We start from the raw sequence: 26,625 nt of genomic DNA on the forward strand, positions 1-26,625 counted from the left end.
TAGACAAATTTTATCAAAAAATATGAATCCACCTGGGGCTCTGCCTTTTATCAACAAAATCCCAGGAAAGTTTTCATTCAATTTAGCTTACCATATCATTTTTGATACCAATTTTGAAAGGAAAAATAGCAAAGCAAATGAAAAATGGTGTCTTCCTTCAAGGTCAAGGCTCAGGAAAGAGCTGCATAACAGAGGTAAAAAGAGAAACAAACCAACAGCAGTACAGTGGGGAACAGGAGGAAACAAAAAAGACAAAACGACTCAATGTTAAAAGGTGGGAAAACGACTCAATTTAACTCTCCCTACCCCCCCCCCGACCCCCCATTCCCATGCCTCCTCCCCCCAAGCCCCCTCCCTCCCACAGATCTCCCGATGTCCCTGCTCTCCATCCTGTTCTCCCACTCCCTTTATCATATGTTTTATGTTTTAGTTTGTCTTTTTTGTGATCAATGTTAGCTCTTACACGAGCCTCGACCTTGTATACAAAAAGAAAAGAAAGGAAGAGAGAGGGGACAGGATCAGTGACAGCTTTAAATTATTCGTGGGAATGAGGGACATCATGAGATTTGATAAATAGCTTTCTTGTGGGGTGATAGGAAAGATCACAAGATGATAGAGATAGGGAGATGGTTACACAGAGAGTAGACATTGGGGCAAAGTAGTAAATGTGACATTAAATATTTGAGGGGGGTGAAAAGGAATGACTTATGGGATGCGAGGAAGGGCATACCAAACATGAGTTGCTAGATTATTGTGAGGCTGCCTACCTGTCTGCATTAAGAAAGGAGCACGCTGTCTGTTTCTGTTTCTTGCCGACAAAAAATAATTATTTTCAGGGCCTTGGATTCAACTGCTTTTTGAGGTGCGGGATAAGACATGGCAGTACCAGCCCACAGTGGTGACCTATACTCCATGGTGCTGTGGATAATCAGTTTGGATACTGCTCAGAGTTGAGAGTGATGAAGGAAGGCCTTAGTTCTGCAAAGTATTCCTCAGTGTCATCCATTTCATTGAGGATGGTTTAGAGATGAAAAAAAAAAAAAAGTAGCAGTCACAAAAATGAAAAGATCCTTCAATGTGTACACAGAGTGGAAAAACGTGAATGTTTGTCCAGAAAACTTTGAGTGTGAATGTACATTGTGTCATACATATATATATATACGTATATATATATCACCTTCCTGACTGTGAGAGTATTTTTACTGCCTCTGAGTATTCTTTTCTGTAGTTCTGTCCGTAAAAAGTTTTATTTGCCCTGTTCCAACATCCTTTTCACTTGCACATTTACTTATATTGCCGATATCCTACTTATTTGTTTGCACGTTGTTGGAATGAAAATTTATTTTTATGGTTTTCTCATTTTGTTTGTGCATTACCCATCTCCTTGGACTTAGTTACTGAGTTGCATACAGCTACTGCACCTGCTTTCTTCAGAAAAATGTGAATCAATCCATGTAATTACCCATGCACAGTGTATGTTTAGACAGAGCATTATTAGCATTGCTGATTTGTCAAGTTTATATGGCTCGAGGTTCCTGTTGATATGCAGAAGCATTTAAACATGATATTGTAGGATGTATGAACTTAGTGGAACGAAAGTGCAGTTGGAGGCTTACTTTGCTGTTTGGTCAGTCAAAGAGTCAAATTTGAACAGTTTTACCTGTTTTGATAAAGTATTTGTCAATCACAAAATACTTTTCTTATTTCAAAATTAACCTTTCCCCTTTTCCATTCTAGATATTGACGAGTGTTTCAACTTCCCGACGATCTGTGGTCCAGGGACATGTCACAACACACTGGGAAGTTACAGATGTGTTTGTCCTCCTGACTACATGCAGATTAATGGTGGAGATGACTGCATGGGTGAGGCATGTTTGCCCTTTTGTCCTGTGAGTAGCACTATGGCTCAGGAACTGCACAGTAGGTGTGAACATGGCCAGTGCTGTTAACATGTTTCTTCAACAAGACTATCCCATTCTGTTTGGTAAATTTATTGCAGAAAGACTTTCATTAGTCCTGCACAAAATTAGGTAAATTTTTTTTTTTAATTGCTGTGGAAGTAATAATATTTTATTTATTTATTTTTCATTATTAAGTTCCCTTTTTTTGTATACTGAATCGAGGCTCGTGAAAGAGCTAACATTTACTTCACAAACAAATCAACCAGACAAACAAAATATATAAAAAGAGGGAGCGGAAGACAAGATGGGGAGAGAAGGGGAAGCACACAAACACAACATTTGAGAGCAGGGAGAGATGTGTGGGAGGGAGAGGGCTTGGGGGCAGGAGGCGTGGGAAGGGGGTGGGGTGGGGGGGTGGGAGAAGGAACTCCTTGAAACTTGAACTCCCTTGTAAGGAACTTCAATGCAAGAGGATGCCATTAGGTCAGACAGTTCTATGTAATGGTTGCCAACCCATATGGTTGTTTGGCTGTGCTCTATCTTTTTTAAATGCTGACCATCAAGCAAGGAAGCTGCACCTAACATTTGTAGTCTTTGTTTGGTATGACTCGGCCGGGGTCGGGTTCGAAACTGCCGACCTCCCAGATTCAGAATGGATGATCTAACCATTAAACCTCCGAGTCTGAAACGTAATGAAGTTTCAAAGTTTAAAATTAATTTCCGCATTTAATTCAAGGGAGAGGTGGGTGGGATTTTCACTTGCAAGCAGATATTGCACCATCGGATTGATTTGCAGTTAACATGCGCATTTAAAAACCATGCAGTTTATAAGATAGGCCTACTAGTTGGGCAGGCTGGCACACTACAAGCAACTACTCAGTTGTATTATATGTTGCGTACATCATAAGTTTAAGTCTTTATATATTTTATAATGTGGAATGTAAAAGAGCTTCATAGATTTGATTAAGTTTATTGTTCTTGCATTCCGCAAGCAGCTGTATTACTTAAGTAAATCAAGAATTAGTGATTAGAATGAACTCTTTATTTAAAACTTTACAGCTATAGTAGTCATTTTGAATGTAAATACAGCAAAGGTTATTACAAAATATGAGGCGGAAGAGGAGCGTGTTAGCGTTGCTTAGCAACTAGTTATAGTGTAAGCGCCATTGTCTTGGGTCACGTGACTCGCAGTGAGCAGAATGAGGCTGCACCAGTCGACATTTATTGATGTATATTTTCGTTTACGAAAATTTTTCAAAGATTTTGTGATTGTTTTTTTCTTGTGATATTGGCTTCAGGTTGCATCAGTGTATGAAATTTCAGCTTTCGCTTCTACTTATAATGAACTAAACATTGATATCAGTGAGTGAGTGGTAAGAAAGAGCTTTATATATTATATGAATAAGCTTTACCTCTATCTCTTTATAGAAACCTCATTAAAAGCTTAAATTTAATGTCATGCAAGATGTTTTACTAGCTTACTTATTCGTTTCCAGATATGCGACAGAGCTACTGCTACAAGAACTATGACGATGGTATTTGTGACGGCGAACTGGCATTAAATCTGACCAAGAAACAGTGCTGTTGTTCGGGAATTATCGGAAAGGGCTGGAACTACCCATGTGAACCTTGTCCAAAAATGAACTCTCGTAGGTCAACGGTTTTCTTGAATTTTTTTTTGTGTGTGTGTTTGGCTTGACCACATCAATCTTTCCATAGTGGATGGTGTATACAGAACGTAAATGTTCAGTCAACATGTTGAACAAAAATGAATTATCAGCTCGAGTCTGATTTTATATATTGTTTTGAGTGATAATGCAAAACCCTCTAAATGCCACAAACAAGAATACTTTTTACCTAATAATTAATGTAGCAACTAACAGAAAGTGTGTATTTTTTGGGGAAAAAAGATTGCACAAAGTTGTGGACAAAATGTTTGGAAAACGTTTTTTTTTTTTTTCTTTTTTCTTTTTAGAAAACCGGTTTTATTTTGCATTTGGAATGAACTCATTTCATTCTATGATTTTGAAATAAGTCCCCTATTGTAGCATGAATTGGTAAGTGTGTGATGACAGATATTTGATTCCATAATATGAACATATAATGATTATGAATCATACTAATGAGTAAAACACTTGCAGGACTACATGAAGAGCTTTGCGCAATTAAGGATATCGAAACAGGACAAGACTTGGGTGAGTTTGTGCACTATTCCTAATTATTAGCACTCTTACTACCTTTTTTCGAATATTTTTGATCACCAATGCTAAATATCAAATGCGTTGTTGATTGATTGTGGTGCGAATGAAAATATTTGCTGTAACAGACAAAATTAGATCAAAAAATCAGATCCGCATGAACCTGTTTGGTGTTGCCGTAATTCTCGGTTTACCTGAGACAGCAGAACATGAGACTGAGTAATTGAACTATTAATGAGCAGTTCTTTTTTGTGAAAAGGTAACATGTCTTGTATACAATTTTGGTGCATTATGTGGTTTATAAATATGCAATGTAACGCTGTAGACACTTCTCTCATGGAACATCAAGTAGGGACAGCTATTTTTTTTATGCCTCCGCCCCCAAAGGTGGCCGGAGGCATTGTGTTTTCGGGTTGTCCGTCTGTACGCCCGTCCGTCCGTATGGGCGAAACCTCGTTTTTCTCAGCAACCACATGGCGGATTGAGACGAAACTTTCAGGATAGGAGTGAAACCCGTGCAGAATGTTGTTATGATCATTGTGATGTCATAGGTCACGTGGTATGGCAGCCGACTTCGATTAAACGCAAAAAATAAAATAAAAATTCTCAGAAACCGCTGAATGGAAAAATTTTAAACTTGGCACATTGTCAAGTACTCCCAAGGGGGAATGAAAGCATGATGATTATACATCATAGGTGAAGTGGTATACCAGACAAAAATGTTTTACTCGAATTCCTTATCCTAAAAAGCTGAAATTGCATGCACATGATCTATGACTGATTTGTATTGAAATATTAAATTTATGATATCATCGGTCACATGGCTTGGCAGCCATATTGGATTTAACCTAAAACCTTAAAAAAACATCCTCTCCCAAATCACCAAATCGATTGACTCGAAACTTTACATGTATCATTGATGAGGCATGGTGATTAAAATTTTATCAACAACAACAACAACAACATGCATTTTAAGGCCATTTTCCCTGCTAGAGCGGGGGTTAGCCTTGCGGTCCCCATGACAATCTTCTCCATTTTGTCCTATTTTCTGCATCTCTCCTTGTTAACCCCCTTGCCCGCATTTCTTCTTCCACCACCTTTAGCCAAGTCTTTCTCGGTCTTCCCCGTCCTCTACTTCCTTCTACATTAATTTCCATCACTCCTCTCAACCAGTCACTTTCATCCTTCCTCAACACATGACCAAACCATCTCAACCTGTTCCTCTTCACAGCATCAATCACAGGCAATATTCCCATCATCTTTCGCAATTCATCATTTGTCTTCCTCTCTCTCAACGATACTCCGCACATCCATCGAAGTGTGGTACATATCACGAATCACGTGATATATATATTATATCACGAAAATATAATTGGTCACATGGTGTGGCAGCCATATTGGATTGAAGGAAAATATTAAATAATTATATCTCTTAAACCGCTTACCCTATCGATGCCAAATTTTACAAATATCATCTAACACCATTGTTGCATATCATTTGAAAATTATGATGCCGTAGGTCACGTGGTTTGGCAGCCATCTTGAATAGCAAAACGAACCTTATCCAATCAACACAAAACTTCACAAATGTGATCCCCGACACATACATATGCAGAGTGTACATTTTTAAAGGTCATATGTCACGTGGTGTGACAGCCATATTAACTTTATTTTCAGCCAGTATTTTTTTAAAATCCCATCTCTAAAACCGCTTCACCGATCGATGTGAAATCTGTATGGCTGGTGAAAATGTGATAATTGAAAACAGCTGAAGGGATTTAAATCAAACTTGTTTATTTTTAGGACAGTGAATGAGGGCATCTACCCATTGTGGGACGATGCGGAGGCATATTGGTGACACAGTCGCATTGCTCTAGTTTTCTCATACTAGGGCATGCCCGTACTATATCTATATCTAAAATTATATCCCCCCCTCTATTTACATGAAATGGTTTGGTCCATGAAATGTTTTGGTCCATTCGCAACGCCAAAGCGAACGGCGAACGCTTTACATGAAATGGTTTGGTGCATGAAATGTTTTGGTCCATTCGCAACGCCAAAGCGAACGGCGAACGGCTTGCGAGTACAGTGACAATCCCCCCGGGGTTTTTATTAGTTTTAAAACATAGTTTAACGCCAACATAGCGCCAACATAGTTTGCAAACGTGAAATAAATGAATACGCTCTCAAATGTGCCATCCGAGGCAGAGTGTGTCCGCCACGTTCGGCACACGCGATAGTTCGCTGCTCTCTGATTGGTTGAATCGTTTTTTGGACATAGCTCGGTAAGTAATTGTCCGATTAATATGAAACCTTGAAAAGGCACATCCTCGGGTCCCCAGCAATATACCTGGCAAGTTAAAAGTATATCGGACCCGTGGTTGTCGAGAAACAGCGGTCACAGACAAACAAACGTACAAACAGAGATTACTGGAATTATAGATAGATTGCCCGGCTGTCTACATTAACCACCCCCCAATTATGATACTATCTGAGCACGTTACTTAAAATGGTGGGATCCTAGGTCCAAATACAATATGCTATCTTGATTTTTCCATTGTTTAATAATGTCCTTGGAATGCATGGAAAATTTGTAGTTATGTCGCCCAAGGTCCTTATCCTTGCAGACATAGATGTATTTCCACAGACTTAGATGAGCAATGCATGTACAAGCTCCTCCATCAGCCTTAATCTCTGTAGAAATGAAACTTTAACATATTGTAGTTTACTATACGTCACTACTTATTTTGTTTATCTGAATTTCTCATAAAAATGTTTTCCATACACCTGGCTTGGTCTTCAAACAAATATAAGTGGTAGAAACATTAAGGATTACATTGTAAAAATAGGATAGGTGATCAGTTAGAAACACAGGGGGGAAGAATATGGATAGGAACTGTTAGGGTGTGCTTTGTACGAGCAGGAATATGGGTTAAGATATTCCCATCATTGTGATGCTCCATGACTCGCTTTCCTTCATGTCATCTTTCCACAGATACAAATGAGTGTATCACCATTCCCAACATTTGTGAGAATGGGATGTGCATTGATCTGCCCGGAAGCTTCAGATGCGAATGTAAAATGGGCTTTCTCTACAATGAGTTAAATCTCAAATGTGAAGGTAAGCTATTTACATCTGTTCTATAAACTGTTTGTGTATGTATGCATGTATTTATGTACAGTCACGTGAAAAAGTAAGTACACCCCATGTAAAGTTTTGACTTTTTCAACATATTTCAACATACAGCTATTTGATCTTCATTTCAACAATATTGACAGAAAAAGGTGATATAATATAACAAATATCATGAAACATTTACATTTTGTAGTCCATTGTATAATTTAAATAAACATAAATGCAAATTTTGCATGTGGAAAAAGTAAGTACACCCCTACATTTATCACTACTTCAAATAGTTAAATTAGAATCAGGTGCACCAGCTCAGGTGCAAATGATTAGAACATCGTTAGAGAGGATCTTGGAGGAACCTGTCTTATTTAAACCTCAGACATTTAGTTTGGTTTGCTCTTTGTTGTAGAAGTGTGCGGCGTCACCATGCCTAGATCAAAATAGCTCTCTGAGGCCTTCGGAAAGAAGGTTATAGATGCCTATGAGTCTGGGAAGGGATTTAAAAAGATCTCCAAACAATTTGAAATCAATCATTCGACTGTCCGGAAGATCATCTACAAGTGGAGAAGATTCCAAACAACTGCCAACTTGTTCAGGCCAGGCCGCTCCAGCAAGTTCAGCCCGAGAGCAGACCGCAAGATGCTGAAAGAAGTCTCTAAGAACCCCAGAATGTCATCACGGGACCTACAGGTAGCTCTTGCCACTGTTGATGTCAAAGTGCATGAGTCTACCATTAGAAAGAGGCTGCACAAATTTGATCTACATGGGAGGTGTGCCAGGAGGAAACCTTTGCTGTCCAGAAAGAACATCAGGGCAAGACTAAAGTTTGCCAATGAACACCTAGGCAAAGACAAGCACTTCTGGAACAATGTGCTCTGGACAGATGAGTCAAAGGTAGAGCTATTTGGCCACAGTACCAGAAGACATGTTTGGCGAAAACCAAAGACAGCATTTGACCACAAGAACCTGATACCAACTGGAAAGCATGGTGGTGGAAATATTATGGTTTGGGGCAGCTTTGCTGCATCAGGGCCTGGGCAGCTCACCATCATAGAATCCACTGTGAATTCTTCATTGTACCAGAGGGTGCTTGAGGATAATGTGAGGCCATCTGTCGGAAAGTTGAAGCTCAACCGAAGGTGGACCTTGCAACATGACAATGACCCTAAACATACCAGTAAATCCACCAAGGAATGGCTGAAAAGAAAGAAATGGAGGGTTCTGGAATGGCCAAGTCAAAGCCCGGATCTAAATCCCATCGAGATGTTGTGGGGGGATTTGAAACGAGCTGTGCATGCAATTGTGCTGTGCATGCAAAAGTTCATTGGAATTATGTTTAAATTATTCTAGATTTTGTTAATGTGACCTTCAAAAGAAACAAAAACCACATTTGACATTTCGAAGCAAATAAATTGATCCTTGAAAGTGATGTAAACTGACATCGAACTCAATTCACAGACAGTACTGTGTTAAACTTCTGTACGTTTTCCAGAAGTATCTCTTTATTTTGCACATTAGCCAAAAAAAATTTAAACAAAAACAAAAGCTAAATTATGACTGGGATTACGGACAGTAAAATTACAGTTCAGTACTTCGTGTAACCCCCACTCGCATTCAGGAGAGCACACACACATCGAGGCATGCTGTTCACGAGATTTGCCAAGGTTTGGACAGGAATCGCTTGCCATGCAGTGACAATAGTCTGCTGCAATTCACGCACCGAGACAGGCTGCTGGTCCAAGTTGTCGATTTGACGCGTTAATTCTGCCCACAAGTTCTCTATCGCATTCATATCCGAGGACATGGCAGGCCACTCCATATGCTCGACACCACGGTCAGCAAGAAAGTGTTGGATCATGCGAGCACGATGAGGCCGTGCATTGTCATCTTGGAAGACAAAGTTTCCTCGAAAGGCTGCACGAGCAAATGGAAGCAATGTTTCTTCCAGAATGACCCTGTATTTGAACTGGTTCAGGTTTCCATTCAGAACAACCAGGTCAGTTTTGCCCCCTGCATGAAAAGCAGCCCAAACGGTCACCCCACCACCTCCAGCTTGGACTCTTGGCACTATACGATCTTCGTTGTGGGCTTCATGCACTTGTCTGCGCACTCAGACGCGGCCATCTTGACGATTGACCAGAAATCTAGACTCGTCACTGAAGATCACGTGATTCCAGTGTCCTGGCTGCCATTGACGGTGCTTTCTGGACCACTGCAATCGGCGCTGGCTGTGTTGTCTGGTCAGGCGTGGCTTTCTCAGGGGACGCCTGGCACGATAGCCTGCTTGAACCAGTCGTTGGTTGACTTGCCTTCTGGATGGATACAGGCACATTTGTCAGTTGCTGCCACTCAGCCCTAAGCCGATTAGCTGACTTGGTACGGCCATTGCAGACTAACCGGTGCAGCTGGCGATCATCTCTCCTTGTGGTTCTGCGTGGACGTCCTGGCCTCGGTATTGGAGTAGGGACACCCCTCTGAGCATTTCGTTTCAGGATCTTTGACACCTGACCTTGAGTGATGCCATACTGCCGAGCAATAGCACGCTGTTTCATGCCAGAATTTCGTAAAGCCACCACTCCATGACAAACAGCATTGTCAAGTTGACGGACCATCTCCAGAGGAAGCGGCAATAACTTTTGTAGACGTGCAGCAGTTGTTTTCCACTAATACAGAATGCAACAACCCGTATATACCCGATTGTGAAGCCAATCGTCAAATGTACCTGTCCTTACATTTTGTCACACCACCTGTGATATAATCCTGTTATTGACTTCTTGCTGCGAAAGACAATCAGTGAAATGGTTCTTTCAACAAAGACATCACCGAAGGGTAAAATAAACTCACCAGATTGATATACTGTGTTCAGAAAGTAAACCCAAGTCAAGAAAAAAAAAAATTCCATATTAAATGCCAAGTCTGTGTATATATATATATATATATATATATATATATATATATATATATATATATATATATATATATATATATATATATATACAGTAATCCCTCGCTATATCGCGCTTCACTTTTCGTGGCTTCGGTACATCGCGGGTTTTTCTCGCTAGTATATGTAAAATTATATATCGGATTTTTCATTATATCGCGGGATTCTGCAGCCTATAGGTATTTTTATTTTTTTAGATTTTCATTAGTTTTGCGGTAAAATAAGCATTTTCTAGCCTAAAAAATTAATAATAATATAAATATAAATATAACACATTAATTAAAACCTATATTAAAAGAATAATACAGTAAATCGAAATAAAATACGCATTATAAATGAGTAGACAAAGAATCGCGCATTTTGAAAGTCCCGTATTCTGGGGGTAATTAACTTGTCCATGATTCTGGGGGTAATTAACCCATCCGTAAGGAGGGTTCTTGGACGGTTCTTCGCTACTTTAAGTAATTTGCAAGGTTTATGCCAAACTGTGTCCTGCAGTTTAATGATCAATATGGTTTTAAGAGTCATCATACTTTGGGTAACCTCTAATTTACAATAACTTATGTTTACAACTTAGAGACACATGATCATGATGACGATTTCGATGATGTTGTCTAAAGCTGCAATTAAATTAAGTCGCTGAGTAACATGAATGACCGATGTTGTGGAGGATGGGATTTTTCGGTCATTACCTTTTGATACAGATGAGATATCTGCTTCATCACTGCATCAGATCAGGAATAACCACCCTCACCTCCTCTCCACCCCCCACTGCTTCCTACAAATTAACCATCAGGAAGCTGCTGCATATGCAAGAGGAAGCTAATGCATTTCTTATTAATTTTCAAAATTAATCATCATCTCTATTTTGAATAGCTCATGAAGACTTCTTTATGCTTAGGCCTCAGGTTTGATTAAAGGCACTTTTGTCAATTATTGCCTTTTGCTTTCAAAAACACAATTTGCATCAATGTAAATACTTTGTTGTACTGTACTTGTGTAGTTCCATGATCATATGTGTATGTTTGTTTGTTAATTAATTGCAATTATAAAAGAACTTGCATCAATGTACTGTACAGCTATATATACACGTACAAATATTTTTCTAATACGTAAGGACTAAGGATGGGTCTCAAAAGTGTGTTTAAGAGTGTAGAAAGGGTTCATAAGAGCATGGGAAAGGTTTATAAGAGTATGGGGAGGGTTTTTAAAGGCTTAAAATATATAAAAATAATAAAATAAATATATGGTTTCTACTTCGCGGATTTTCACCTATCGCGGGGGGTTCTGGAACGTAACCCCCGCGATAAACGAGGGATGACTATATATATGTATATATATATATATATATATATATATATATATATATATATATATATATATATATATATATATATAATATATATATATATATATATATATATATACATATATATATATATATATATATATATATATATATATATACATCCTTTAGGAATTATACTTTGTAAGCTACACCCTAAGTGAGTATATGTGTATATGTATATACACTGCATAACCAAACGTATGTGGACATCCCTTCTAATTCGTGGATTTGGCTGTTTCAGCCACCCACACCCATTGCTGACAGGTGTATATATAATTAAGCACACAGCCATGCAATCTCCATGGACAAATATTGGCAGTAGAATGGGCCGAACAGAAGAGCTCAGTGACTTTCAACGTGGCACCTTCATAGGATGCCACCTTTCCATCAAGTCAGTTCGTCAAATTTCTGCCCTGCTAGAGCTGCCCCGGTCAACTGTACGTGCTGTTATTGTGAAGTGGAAACGTCTAGGAGCAACAACAGCTCAGCCACGAAGTGGTAGGCCACACAAGCTCACAGAACGGGACCGCCAAGTGCTGAAGCGCATAGCACGTAAAAATCGTCTGACCTCGGTTGCAACACTCACTACCGAGTTCCAAACTGCATCTGGAAGTCGCGTCAGCACAACAACTGTTCGTCGGGAGCTTCATGAAATGGGTTTCCATGGCCAAGCAGCCGCACACAAGCCTAAGATCACCATGCGCAATGCCAAGCATCGGCTGGAGTGGTGTAAAGCTCGCCGCCATTGGACTCTGGAGCAGTGGATATTGCGTTCTCTGGAATGATGAATCACGCCTCACCATCTGGCAGTCCGACGGATGAATCTGGGTTTGGCGGGTGCCAGGAGAACGCTACCTGCCCGAATGCATAGTGCCAACTGTTAAGTTTGGTGGAGGAGGAATAATGGTCTGGGGCTGTTTATCATGGTTCGGGCTAGGCCCCTTAGTTCCAGTGAAGGGAAATATTAACGCTACAGCATACAATTACATTCTAGACGAGTGTGTGCTTCCAACTTTATGGCAACAGTTTGGGGTCCATACAGAAATGGTTTGTTGTGATTGGTGTGGAAGAACTTGTCTGGCGTGCATAGAGCCCTGCCCTCAACCTCAACAAACACCTTTGGGATGAATTGGAACGCTGACTGCGAGCCAGGCCTAATTGCCCAAAATCAGTGCCCGACCTCACTCATGCTCTTGTGGCTGAATGGAAGCAAATCTCAGCAGCAATGTTCCAACATCTAGTGGAAAGCCTTCCCAGAAGAGTCGAGGCTGTTATAGCAGCAAAGGGGGAGGTGGGGGGGGGGGGGCAACTCCATAAAATGCCCATGATTTTGGAATGAAATGTTCGATGTTTGGGTGTCCACATACTTTTGGTCATGTAGTGTATATGTATATATGTATAATAAAGGCAGTGTGCGTACATCTGTCCGTCTGTCTGTCTGTCTCCTCCATAATTCTAATACATGAAATCTAGCAGCCCCAGACTTTGCATGCAGACACCTGGACCTCCAGCAGATTGCAAGGATGAAAACTGGGTGTTTGGGTGTGTTATGACAACACCCTTTTTGAAGATGATGAACGAGGTGCTCATAAGAAAAAAAAATCCGATGTGATGGCTGAACAATATGGCGGCCCGCCATCTTGGTCTGACCATTGCACTTCGCTGGGTTCTCAAGCCGCCACTTTGTTTCGGCCTACTCCAACCTGTATTGCCTTGGAAACACAATCGATTATCATTGCATAATTGAAGCATATCATCAAAATCTGGATTCGGATATGAGGATTGGATGCTGTAGACGAAATAATGTCCAGATCTGGAGTGATATCTGACAAAATTATACCATATCTAGCTATTGGTAAATGCTATTCAGGCTGCTTTTGCGAGCCATGGTGTTACAGTAGACAGAGCTCCCTTTTTGTTTTTAGTCACAAGGCCAGGGAAGTTTGGGTGTATTATAACACCCTTTTTAAAAAATGTGTCTGCTCTCAGTGGTTTCCACATGATTTGCTGCTTGAAATCGATGTGTTTTTAAAATTCCTCGGCCATTTCAACCAGAAGCAATCAGCCTGTTAGCGCTTGCCAAGCCAACTGTTCCTCATTCCAAGACCCTTAAAAACCCACAAAGACCCTGAAGACCCAAAACACTGAAAAGACCCCAAGATCCTTAATGACCCAAAAGACCACCAAGACCCAGAATACCCAAAAGACCCTGAAGATCCAAAGACCCTTAAATACCCAGAAGACCCAAAAGACCATGAAGACTAAAAATACCCAGAAGACCCTTAAATACCTCAAGGACCCAAAATATCTCAAAAAGCCTTAAAGACACAAAAGACCCCAAAGACTCAAAATACACCAAAGACCCAAAACACCAAAAAGACCACAAAGACCACAGAGACCCAAAATATCCCAAAGACCAAAAAAAAAATCGAAAAGACCCAGAAGACCAAAAAGTCTCTGAAAACCCAAAATACCCCATAGACCCTAAGGACCCACAGAACCAAACAATCCAAAACACCACAAAGACCCTGAGGACCCAGTGGAACCCAAAGACCCAAATTACCCCCAAAGACCCAAATACCTAGATGACTGAAAATACCTGAGGACCCCAAAGATGCAGAGGACCCAAAGGACTCAAATGACCTAAAAGACCCAAATAATGCAGAGGACACAAAAGATCCCAAGGATGCAAAAGAGCTTGAACATCCAAAAGTCCTAAATTAACCAGAGGGACTCAAAAGACCCTGAGGACTCCAAAGACCCAAAAGAAGAGTAATTATGTCTCTATGTATGTATGTGTATATATATATATATATATATATATATATATATATATATATATATATATATATATATAGATGTGAAGAATCAGCTCTTCGTTTGCAAAAGAAGTCCACAAATAGCCTGAAAAATGACGCAGTTTATTAAAGCCAACTTATACAGATCCGGAGGAGACAAGACATCTACAGCAAGCTACAGCAAGAACATGCCAAGTCAAGCCTTCCTGAAAACGCATTGATTCTCATTCACTTATATACGAATACGATTATCAGAAAATCTCCGAGAGAACGAAGCGACTGGCGAGAGTCCCTCCCACCGTTATCATTCGGGGGAGTCAGCCCTTCCTTATCATTTGGACCAATTGTTTCTCTGGGCTCCGAGAAAACAGAAATATAACTCACAAAGAGGAGAGTGTATGCTTAGCCAAACAAACCCATATATTTTATGGGTTTGTGTACATGAGTAATCCAAAGCATGTTTATACAGAGTCATGCGTTGCTGAGATTAAAACAAAATATATATGGTTAACGATCATGTCATTCTACTAGCATTACGCAAAAACAAGCGCATGTGGGCGTGGTTTTACGACCAGCCTCGAAAAAAGCACACGTATACAATTTGTTCAGCATGACCTCAGCGAGCCTTTTCTCATCCAAAACTAAAACGAAGCAAAAACCCTTTATTAACTTTATGAAATAGCATTTTTAAACATCATATAAATCATAACACATTAGCACCCAACGTCTATAACTGAACTTTAGGCAATAACAAATCTACTACTTGACATTCCTTCCTCTTGTCTCGTCGAGACAAAGTATCTTAAGAGACAACGTGCCACATCGGGTTTTATTGAAAAATAATTGTGTAATGCGGGTATTGAAAAAATAATTGTGTAATGCGGGTATCTCCCAAGGGCATATCGTGCGCCCAAAGCGCCTCGCCCGTGCATTTGGCGAACGTGTCGTGTGGTGCGTGCTCGGAGCCTGAGGGCTCAGAACATGAAAGTCCATTAACGTTTCGGATCCACAACGAAGGTGTCTGGTCCAGATGAGGTTCTGCTCCGCCAGAGGGCCCATCACCTCCCCTGCGGAACTTGCTCCCCCCACCCTTTGCAGACCCAGTCCTTGCAGATCTTCGAAGTTAATCAACGATCATGCCCATGAGGTCCCTCACGTGCTGCTGTTCTGGGGAATACATAGTATTGTCAGTATCTTGTGTTTCAATTTCCTGGTCAGGGTACAGAGCGTAAAAATCCGATTCACTTGAAGCATTTGAACTTAAAACATTTGGAGAAAAGAGAGGGACTTCCTTTATGTCAAAGTCTCCCTTGGGCGCCTGGTCGGCTTGCGGGTCTAGGATATCCACGTCGGGTCCCTCGACCGCCAGACCCAGTGTCGCAATCAGATCCATAGTTGGGTCAGAAGGGGGCGTGCAGCTGTCAGCTTGTAATACATAAGCAGCGTTAGCCAGTACACGCAAGGGGTTTATAGCACAAGTATCACAGTCATCGCATACACCGTTACAGGCAGCAGCCAGTTCCCACATGGGATCCACACAAGTATCACAGTTGCCACAAAATTCAATGCAATTTTCTGGAGCGCCGGTCGCAACTGCCTTGTTGAAGGACCCGTTCAGGTCGACGGCCTCTGTGGTCAGAGCCATAGTTGTTGTCGGCGGCCTTTTCACTTTCCATCCTGTAAAATACTTTCTCATACAGAGGAGGACTAGAGATTTCATTAGTGCCCCCCAAATTACTACCCCGATTATCACAGCCAGTGCGGTCAATAACCACTTCACTATGGTGCCCGTCCATCCCTGGAACCAGTCAGTGAGCCAGCTAAATGTATAAGAATTTTCGCGCGCGATCCGATCGATCGTCAGGGCGTGGCTAGTTTCCCTTAGTCTCACTTCTGCATCACCATTGTACGCATGTGAATTACCGTGTCCAATAGTATGTCATGAGCCGTAGCGGTGTCGTTTGCCACCTTTTCTAGGGCCAAAGCCAATTTGTCTATCCGGAAACTATCCATGACTGTGCCCGCTCCTGGGAAGAAGAAACCAAACACCTTTTCCCCTAGGCTCCCGTGTAGTTTAGTGGTTCCATCTTCGTTCATGACTGACCTCTTATAACGCCTGTCCAAGGACTTTGGGTCTAGCTCATCCAGTATCTCAACGTCAGGAAGGACTGAACCCAGATAACATGTGCCCCCCCAATTATTTGGTAAATAGGGGTAAGCCTTGTCGCCGCATATAAACATTGTCCCATGGGGTGGGACCAGGTGGGTGGATAAGCACTGGAGTCCCTTTACCACCCCATTAATCCTACTAACCCCCCTAGAGAATGTTATAGCCGTTATGTTGTGGTTGTGTTTATCTTGCAGTACTATTCGTAATGTAATCCCCGAGCTCCCTTGTCCCAGCTTCCCGGGGAGAGTGTAGGCGCATTCTGATTCTCCCATACGCAAGTGGCCGGAACCCTGGAGGCAGACCCTCCCTTTCTGTGGTTTGACCCAGACGGGGGCAGGCCTCTCGGCCACATGGGCAATCATTGACGGGCGATAATTAAATTGTCGATTGCAACTCTTGCCGTTGTCAACCCCTTCTCTTTCCAGCGTGGTGACTAAACATGGGGAATCGATAGGTTGTGAGCAGAGGTCATTGAGGGACGAGGGTAGCACTATCATGTGTATTCCTGTGGTGCCTGCTTGGGGAAAGCGCATGCACGACCAGCAGTGTGTCCTATTTTGAATTGTTGCCACCTCTCTGGCCACTTTCCAATATGTGTTTTCCCCCCTCTTTGGGGCCTTATTCTGGGGGTGTGGCGTGAGTATGTATTCGTTGCATCGTATGTAGTTCTTTTCGCCACCGGCCGCGCCAGGGGTCCAGACGCTGCACCGGACCTGCATAGTCATGCCTTTCTCTAGGCGCGTGCGTGTTTGTAGCTTAAAATCAGGGGTTCCCCATTGGTATCCTGGTTGGGCCAAGGTCTTAATGCTAGCTTGCCCGTCTTCCCGGAACTCTCGTTGCTTTTGTAGTATCATGCCAACGCGTCCAGGCCCTGCCGACAGTGCTAGCCAATTTATGTTCACCCAATTTGTGTGCAGGGCTTTCTGTTCGAAACATGGTGGTGATACTCTTTGTCCCCATGTTACGGTGAGGTGTCGGGTTTCGTTTTCGCATCTATTGGAATCGGAGTTTCCCCTAGCTGCTGTCGCTATCAATAGTATTGTACCTATGATTAGGCCCATCCTTACTGTGTTCTGGGGGTGTGGTGTCTGGTGCTTGTATGGCCAACTTACAGTGCGTGGCGTGGATCCACGAAGTCTTGCCCTCGCAAAAGACTGCCGTTGGTGTAGTCAGCAACACCTGGACTGGTCCCTTCCACCTTGGTTCCAAGGCGTTCTTGCAGGTGAAGTGCTCCACGAACACCTGGTCTTTTTCCTCTGGTGGAACACCTGGTCCACAAGTCTCCTGGGAGCGCCTGGTCTACAGGTCTCCAATTCATAGATTCAATTCATTCAATTCATAGTTTCATAGAACACCTTTTCTCCAATTTCCTAATCCACTTTTTTTCAAGTGGATCCAATTTTATCCAATATTCAATTTTTAAATTCAATCCCATTTAATCCAGTCCAATTCAAATTAAATTCAATCCTTCTCTCAGCATCCCATTACCTGTTTCCAACATCAATAAAAATAAAATTATAAAATTAATAAAAAATCAATCATCTCAACTCTCAAATCGAATCAAAAAATAAAAATAAACGAAAATTACTTCAGCGAGAGTTTCAACTAGAATTAACACAAACAAACCACCATTAACCTCCATTAACACAAACAAACCACCATTAACCTCCATTAACCTCCCCCTATTATTTATTTATTTTCACGAATAAACAAATAATAGAAATAACCTGGTCTACTTCCAATTTCAATTCTGGTCAGTTCTGGTGTCTGGTCACACACAATGTTTTCCTCACCCACTGTGATTCGCTCAAAATAGATTCTCACTGTTATGTCTGAAATTCGTCTCATGAAAACCCATTCAAGAGTCCGGTGTGACAGACAGCCAAACACATAGACACGCCGAAGACCCCAGGGTACCCATCAAACTAGCTTGTCCCCAGATCCACAACACAGCGAAACATGTAAGTTTACTAAAATAATCACTTACTCATAACTAATACTCATACCACTAATTACTCATAATAACTCATAATTACTTATGTAATTACTCATACCAATACTTACTTAAAATAATGTAATATCCCAATCTTCACCCTTTATGCAAATCGAAGCACCCCGGACAACCCACAACCAATATCAACCACTGTAGCCGCCTTCCCCTCCAGGCAGCCACACACAGCCACATACATCTCCACCCACGTCACACAAGACAACAGCCAACCAGTGTGTCCACCACACAGAAACCTTTGGCAATGCAACAACCGAACACCCAGACAACCAACAACAAAACCCAATCCATCTCCATGGCTCATCCAGTAGTTCCAACTTAATCCAGCTTCACATACCGATTTCCCCAAAAACTCGTGAAACTTCACCCCCATTCTGGAAAAACCCTGGACTAAACCCTGACACCCTAAATAACTTCAGACCCATCTCCAATCTACCCTTTCTGTCAAAAGTTTTGGAACGTGCTGTGGCCACTCAACTCAAACATCACCACTCTGCCAATAACCTGTATGAAACATCCCAATCCGGATTCTGCTCCAGCCACAGTACTGAAACTGCTCTCCTCAAAATCACCAGCGACCTTCTCTCTCCTCTGACGCCGGCAACCTCAACATTTTCATCCTCCTCACCTCGACGCCTCCTTTGACATCATCAATCACACCATCCTCCTCACCCTGTTTAGACCAGCTTGTGCCTATTAAACCCAAATCAGTTCACTCCCAAGCTTCGCATGGACCACCTACTACTCTCAAATTATCCACTCTGGCTCCGGAATCCCAAAAGCACTCTTCTCTACAATAAACAAACTAAATAAACAAACTTTACAACGTGAACAAACTCCTCAGCGCCCTGGATACCGCCACCTGTCATTCAGAGTAGACAACAGCATCTCCTTTCTGGCTTTCAGCATCTCCTTTCTCCTTTCTGGCATCCAAATGAAATTCTGGCTTCAAATCAACTTCCTCGAACTTAACTATGATAAATCTAAATTAATCTTCGTTTGCCCACAACCACTCATAACTTTGCCCCCCAAAAAACAAGTCACATTCTTTGTATATTGCCAACATTGTTCATCGTTTAAGTATCATCCAGAACTAAATTTTTTATAAACCATCAACTTGTAGATGCATTTATTTATATCCCATTAACCCAAGAACTCTCAATTGCTTGGTTATATTTTAGTAATGTCATATATCCATATTTCTTTTCCAAATTGTTCCTGATATACACATTAATCCCATCTGTCTTTGTTTCCAGATGAACTCAAATCAGGAAATCAACACAAATCCTTATTACCTCCAATCAATTCAAAATTAAATCAACAATTCAAAACCAGATCGGATCAGCGATCAGAAATCACTTTTCCAATCAACACATTCCAAGCAACAATTCATTCAAAGACCAAGCTTAAAAACACAACTCTCATCTTACTGTGACAAATAAGCAACCAACCTACTTCACACTAAACAAATAACTTTTCATCACCCCTTTCTTCTCCACCGCCTCTTACACTTAAACAGATCATAATTACTCACTCATACACTATTGCCCATCACCCAGTTGCCCCAGACCCAAACACAGGTTTGAAATCCCAGTAGGTTGTTCTTCAATCCTAACCATCATGTGATCCCAACATCTCTCCATTTATTTCGTTCCTCATGGGGTTGGTGTTTTATGGCCTTTCAACAACAAAACTCGATATTCTCTGTCCACTAATTATGTACATGATTTTGGTTTTACCCACAATATAATGTCCCGATATTCTCCAGATTTAAGTCCTATATATCCTGTCGTTAAAGCAACACCCTGTAGACTGACTCCGCCTGTCGTTCTTCCAAGGTTAGTGAATTACCTCTGACCTTTCCCTTGCATATCTCGAACAAAGGTCAACTAAACTTTAAAAGGTCAAACTTCGAATTGGTCAACCAGCGCTTTATTTTTCCGCAAATAATACAAGTCCGGCGTCATTCCCTGCAAGAACCACATCCAGACAGACAAATGACCCTTATTGAGGCTCTACATCGCAAAATGCTAGCTCCTACGAATCCAACAACCGTCACAATCCGTCCAGGAACTTCCGTACGTGCTCTACAATGCAGCACCTCTCTACCTGGTGCACCTTTCGCACATCCCTCCTCGTTCGCACAACGCTTCATCAACACAAATGCCTCGATGCATCTTCCAGCCGCCACTCCGCACTGTACCTTACTGTATGAACAAGACTTCCTGTTGGAACTTGGCTCCGGAAATTAATTACTCTGTCTTGAAATCGTTTATTTTAGCCATCTTAAATAAATCCATCCATCTATCCATCTTATAAATCCATCTTAAATAAAAATCCATCTTATAAGTAACGTATTCGTCCTGTGACATTGCCTGGCATATATGTCGCAGCCGGCCACTATTCCGACATGGCTCGTCTGACATGAACGTCCGACATCCAGCAAAGTCGAAATGACCCACAATGCATTTGGGCACACATCCTCCTCTGAGAGTGGGCGAGTTATCGCCGGCACTCTGAGCAGATAATTAAACGAACATTGCCAGGATTCTCGGATAGACGTTTAATTTCACAACACACATGACAAAAATCCGATTTAAATTCAGAGATCGCCGATCGACCTGGCACAACCATCTCAACGCGACGACGCCACGCCGCCCCCCGTCTTGGCGCGCACCCTCGTGCCTCCACACGAATCCCAACACTCCCTGCACGCCGCTCTATTCGCGTTCGCGGCGGGGTTTACATCGCAAAAAAACAGGATCTCCGACGCTTGACCTCTCTGATCCAAAATGCACTATATGACACCAATTCCAAAGGTGAGCTGCCTCAGCGATACATCCCACACATACAATACACAATATCTGTCATTGAATGAACTCTTCAATTCAAGTAAAACACACATATTGATTCGAATTCTGCAACCATCTCCAAGAAACCGCTTCATATCAACAGTAGATCGACAAGGGCACTCCGGGTGCTTTCCTGACCCGATTTATATCAATTCGCTTCCCAAACAACTCCCAAACAGATGAAAATCCGGACTCAGTTCAGGACCTCGCCTGTTCTCTCGGATAGACGTTAAAATGGACATTCCCGGCCTGAATTTCCCCCAAGTCGAGCAGATCGCTTACAAAGTTTCACACCGAAACCCTCTGCTTTGCACTTGACACACAGACAAACACATTGGCCAGACACACACGTCAATTAACATCCCAATATACATTCATTCCTCATTCATATACGAGTGAGTCTCCCATTCTTCGCGCGAAACTCAGATTGACTCAAATCATGCCTTTCTCCAGCCACTCCCAAACAATCTTTGCTCATTCATGTTACGTCTCTCATTCAAGGAAAAGGATTTTTGGGACTGGTTGGACGGGGGGTGGGTTGAGGTGAAAAAAAAAGGGAAGGCAGGGCGGGGTGTTGGGGTGTTGCCTAGAGCCCTGGGACTGAGCTCAGGTCTTGGGGGGGTGGGGGGTCTTGGTCTGGTATCTGGTCCAGCGGCACCACTCGCTGATTTACTTGTTTAACTACCTCCTTAATTGTTTTGTCCTGAACTTTGCTTCCTGAACTTGCTTCCTTTGGCTCTGAAGCTTCAAATTCCTACAATGCAGCTCCTGCTTCAATTTTCAATATTTCAAAACCTAACCTGTCCTTCTCACCCTGTGGCCACCTGGCCCATTTCCTGTGAGCTTATTTATTTTCTCTTGTCCACCAGATCCTGGCCTGCTTTATCTGGACCTCTTGTCTAGAACTTAGTCTAGAGCTTCCTGGCTTGACCTCGTAGTTGTCACTACCTTCTTGTCAAACCTACCTGGTACCTACGCATTTCACCCTTCCTGGCCATGTCCCTTTGGCCGTCTAAGTTAACCACAGCCCTCCTTCCCTGGCATGCAATGGCATACCCCATCTTGTCTCTGGGCTGTTCCTTCCTGGAAAAATCTTGGCCACCTGGTTTCAGCCTATATGGCTGTCCGACCTCATTTTCCCCTCCTGGTGCTAACTGTAACTTTAAGCTTACTGTTAAGTCCTTACTGGTTTATCCTTACTTGTTTATCCTGGCTTTAACGAAGCTACGTCATTCTGAGGCCTAAATGAGCCTTTACTTACAATTTCTGTTCGAGTGCAGACAGCGCGGAAGACAAGGAGACTGAACCCGCTCGAAGGAGGAAGGTACGAATTTGGAATAATAGCCCTCTGATATAAAACAACTCCCACCTTTAATCAAATCAACGTGCCGGCGCCGGCCTCAGGTCAGCCTTCCTCCTGTCCCTCGGGCTCCGTTTCCCGTCCTCCGCGTCTGTTGACACCCCACTCCTGGTACCATCTGTGAAGAATCAGCTCTTCGTTTGCAAAAGAAGTCCACAAATAGCCTGAAAAATGACGCAGTTTATTAAAGCCAACTTATACAGATCCGGAGGAGACAAGACATCTACAGCAAGCTACAGCAAGAACATGCCAAGTCAAGCCTTCCTGAAAACGCATTGATTCTCATTCACTTATATACGAATACGATTATCAGAAAATCTCCGAGAGAACGAAGCGACTGGCGAGAGTCCCTCCCACCGTTATCATTCGGGGGAGTCAGCCCTTCCTTATCATTTGGACCAATTGTTTCTCTGGGCTCCGAGAAAACAGAAATATAACTCACAAAGAGGAGAGTGTATGCTTAGCCAAACAAACCCATATATTTTATGGGTTTGTGTACATGAGTAATCCAAAGCATGTTTATACAGAGTCATGCGTTGCTGAGATTAAAACAAAATATATATGGTTAACGATCATGTCATTCTACTAGCATTACGCAAAAACAAGCGCATGTGGGCGTGGTTTTACGACCAGCCTCGAAAAAAGCACACGTATACAATTTGTTCAGCATGACCTCAGCGAGCCTTTTCTCATCCAAAACTAAAACGAAGCAAAAACCCTTTATTAACTTTATGAAATAGCATTTTTAAACATCATATAAATCATAACACATTAGCACCCAACGTCTATAACTGAACTTTAGGCAATAACAAATCTACTACTTGACATAGATATATATATATATATATATATATATATATACATAATATATATATATATATAATATATATATATATATATTGTTACGGACACGACTTTGATGTTATGGTGGGCCGAGCGGAATGGCCGCCGTGTTCGCACAAGTTACCCGATTACACTCGAACGTTGGCCGAATCGCGCTACGCTAGATCAATGAAGGAAAGGACACAACGGCTGGGTTAAATGACACGACACCAGGGGTACAGTTCTCAAGACCTCCGGAGGAGGTTATAATATGGGTTTGCAGAATGTTTAGATTACACGGACAAGAGGTACAGCACAGAAAGGTGGGCACTTAGACACGGTCTTATCTTATTCCCGACAGACCACAGACAAACGGGACAAGACTGACTCACACAGGGATTGATGGCAAGGAGGGGCAGGCAGTCGATGGCTCAAGGTGCACCTTGGCTCAGGGGCAGAATCGACTCGGTCCGGTCCAAAGAGGCGGGAGGTATCCAGCGCTTGGAGGTGGCGACTTCTCTCTCCAAGCTGGGGGCGCATCTGACGTCACCTCCGGTAAGTGGCTGCGTATATCCAGCGGGGAGTGACACGCCCTCGGCTCGTTAGCTCCGCCCCAGATGGAATCGGTCCGCCGCTTCTTATTGGGTGCGGGGGGGTTACCGGGCTCCGCCCTTGACAAGGAGCTGACAGTCAGCCCCTGTGTGGTAACCCCGTCGGAGCACATGGGCAATGGCGGCTAACCAAGCCGGAGTGAGGACGCACACTCCCCGCGCGGCCGCCGCGCCGCCCCCGCTGTTGTTGTAGTTGTTGTTGTTGTTGTAGTTCCTTCATGGGGAAGAGATGCGGGGAGGTATGGGGAGGTCCTAAACTTACTACTGGTGCCATACAATCACATTCTGGTGCAACGAAGAGTCAGAATTAATGGAAACGAGTCCTTAACTGACATAGACTAAGAATAACTAGCAAGATGTCCTATAGTTGTCTACGTGAGATGCGGTGAACCTGGGCACGACATTTAATGGGGGAAAAAGGGGAAGGTCGGGGCTACAGAGTGTTGTTTACAGACAATGGGACTAGGGAATGGGGGATTGGGGATAGTTGGGGAGTATTGGGGAAATAGGGGAATATTTACAAGCGGATATGGATGGAGGCCAAATCCCATATCCGCAACAATATATATATATATATATATATATATATATATATATATATATATATATATTGTTACGGATCTCGGGGGTCGGCGCTCCCCTTATCAAGGGGGGGTTAATCCCCTTGTCTTTTTAGCTGGCCGTCCCGAGTCCTGGAAGTTATAACGTCCTTCCCGGCGCGGCGTTAGTTAGGGTTTGCAGGAGCGACGCAGCAACGATCCCCGCCGGCCCCCGCAGCACACCAAGAACACCATGCCCCGAGAGCTCGCGTCGGCTATACGTCGGCCTACCCGCTGCCCCGGTCAGCGTCGATGCTCCACTCGCATGCCCACACGATCCCCGCCGGCCCCCGCAGCACACCAAGAACACCGTGCCCCGAGAGCTCGCGTCGGCTATACGTCGGCCTACCAGCTGCCCCGGTCAGCGTCGATGCTCCACTCGCATGCCCACACCACGCGTTCCTTTTCTCACTCGCAAAACGCGGCGCTCCAACGCCACCCATACACTCCACACATTTCATGCATTACGCTCGCGCACATTCTTGCGCATCCATTCTACTCGCACACTCCATCATCACACACTCCTCTGCTACACACCTCTCCTCCCCGCAATCCTCGCGTGCACTCACCCCCGTTACGTACTCCGTAACCACCACGGGTGTGCACTCTGTTGCACACCCACTCAGCGCACCCTTACCCATGGGTGTGCACTCTTTTGCACACCCAATAACGCGCTCTGGTGTGCTCTCCCGCACACTCGCCACAACCAACTCAGGTGTGCATCCTCGCACACGCTCCTCATCCATCTCACTCTCCGTGTCACACTCTTCCAACCCACTTTCACACTCTGTAACACACTCACTCTTTGACGCACACTTTTTTCTTACACGCGCGCCATTTCCATTCACACAACGCACCACGGACCTTCCACAAGCGCCCGGGTTACGCCGGGATCCCAAGCGCGCGAAAAATCCTCTCGCGCCAAACCTTTTCGCGCTATACACCACCCTACTCACCTTGGCGTTTCCTCTTCTTCGCTCCTCCACCATCTGCAAACTTCCCATTTGGTTAAGAAGTACGGCATCATGATGTATATACAGACTTTGTACACATTCCATCTCAATCTCCGATATATCCTCCATACCTGCCGTCTCTCCAACCCCAATTTCCACGATCACCATTACATTCTCTTTGTCCTCGACGACCACCGGCACATATGAATTTGCCCTGTCCAATTCGGCGGCCGTCGGGTTTTTCACACCCCGAGTCGCGATTTCTATCCCGGTCCACCCAGCTGTGCTTTGCTCAGCCTCGCTTTTCCCGCGTTCCTTTAGTCGCGCTACCTCGTCGCGTACCCCCGCAACCTTTCCGCCCGATCTGCGGTCTATGTCCCTCCCCATCTGCTCTATCTAGCCGCCCACTCTGTTTCCAAACCCCGCTAACCCGTCCTCCATTCCTTCCATTTGGTTCTCCTGGGTGGCCATTCTGTTTTCCAACCCCGTTAACCCGTCCTTCATTTCCTTAATTTGGCTACCCACGTCCTCAAATTGACCCCCTAATTTGTTCTCCAGTCCCCCAAATTTATTTTCTAACCCCCCAATGTGACTTCCCAATTGCTCCCCCATTCTATTTTCCAAGTTATTTATGTTACCCCTTACTACTTCCCTCATTTCTCCCATCTCCCTACTCAATCCCCCAATTTGGTTTCCCATATTACTTAACCCGTCTTTCAATCCCATTTGTATGGTTGCCTGCAGCTGTGCCATGAGGGCCTGCATATCGCCCACCCCCCCTTAGAGCAGCGGGCACGGCCCTCGCCGCCATGTGCGAGGCGCCGCCATTTTGTGCGCCTGCAACCCCCACGACCGCACCTTCTTCAATTCCCGCTTCCATTACTCCCACTTCTTCCCTGGGGCCCTGGGTTGACTCTAACCCTTCCTCTAC

General features: G+C 43.3%; 2 protein-coding genes across 3 annotated transcripts in view; both read left to right on the forward strand.

Moving 5' to 3' along the window:
* The window catches only part of LOC144890982 (protein FAM200C-like), a 1,200,974-nt gene that overhangs the window by 948,444 nt on the left and 225,905 nt on the right, over window positions 1–26,625 (forward strand). The gene's annotated exons all lie outside the window — the stretch shown is intronic.
* The window catches only part of LOC137421111 (fibrillin-2), a 291,848-nt gene that overhangs the window by 185,907 nt on the left and 79,316 nt on the right, over window positions 1–26,625 (forward strand). For both annotated transcript variants that reach the window (XM_068106839.2, XM_068106838.2), the window contains exons 39-42: window positions 1,738–1,863; window positions 3,398–3,550; window positions 4,043–4,096; window positions 7,095–7,220. In XM_068106839.2, coding sequence (XP_067962940.2) covers window positions 1,738–1,863; window positions 3,398–3,550; window positions 4,043–4,096; window positions 7,095–7,220 — 459 coding nt within the window. The remainder of the gene's footprint in view (window positions 1–1,737; window positions 1,864–3,397; window positions 3,551–4,042; window positions 4,097–7,094; window positions 7,221–26,625) is intronic.

The sequence above is a fragment of the Myxine glutinosa genome, chromosome 2, assembly GCF_964187855.1.
Source record: "Myxine glutinosa chromosome 2, kmMyxGlut1.1, whole genome shotgun sequence".
Lineage (NCBI taxonomy): Eukaryota > Metazoa > Chordata > Myxini > Myxiniformes > Myxinidae > Myxine > Myxine glutinosa.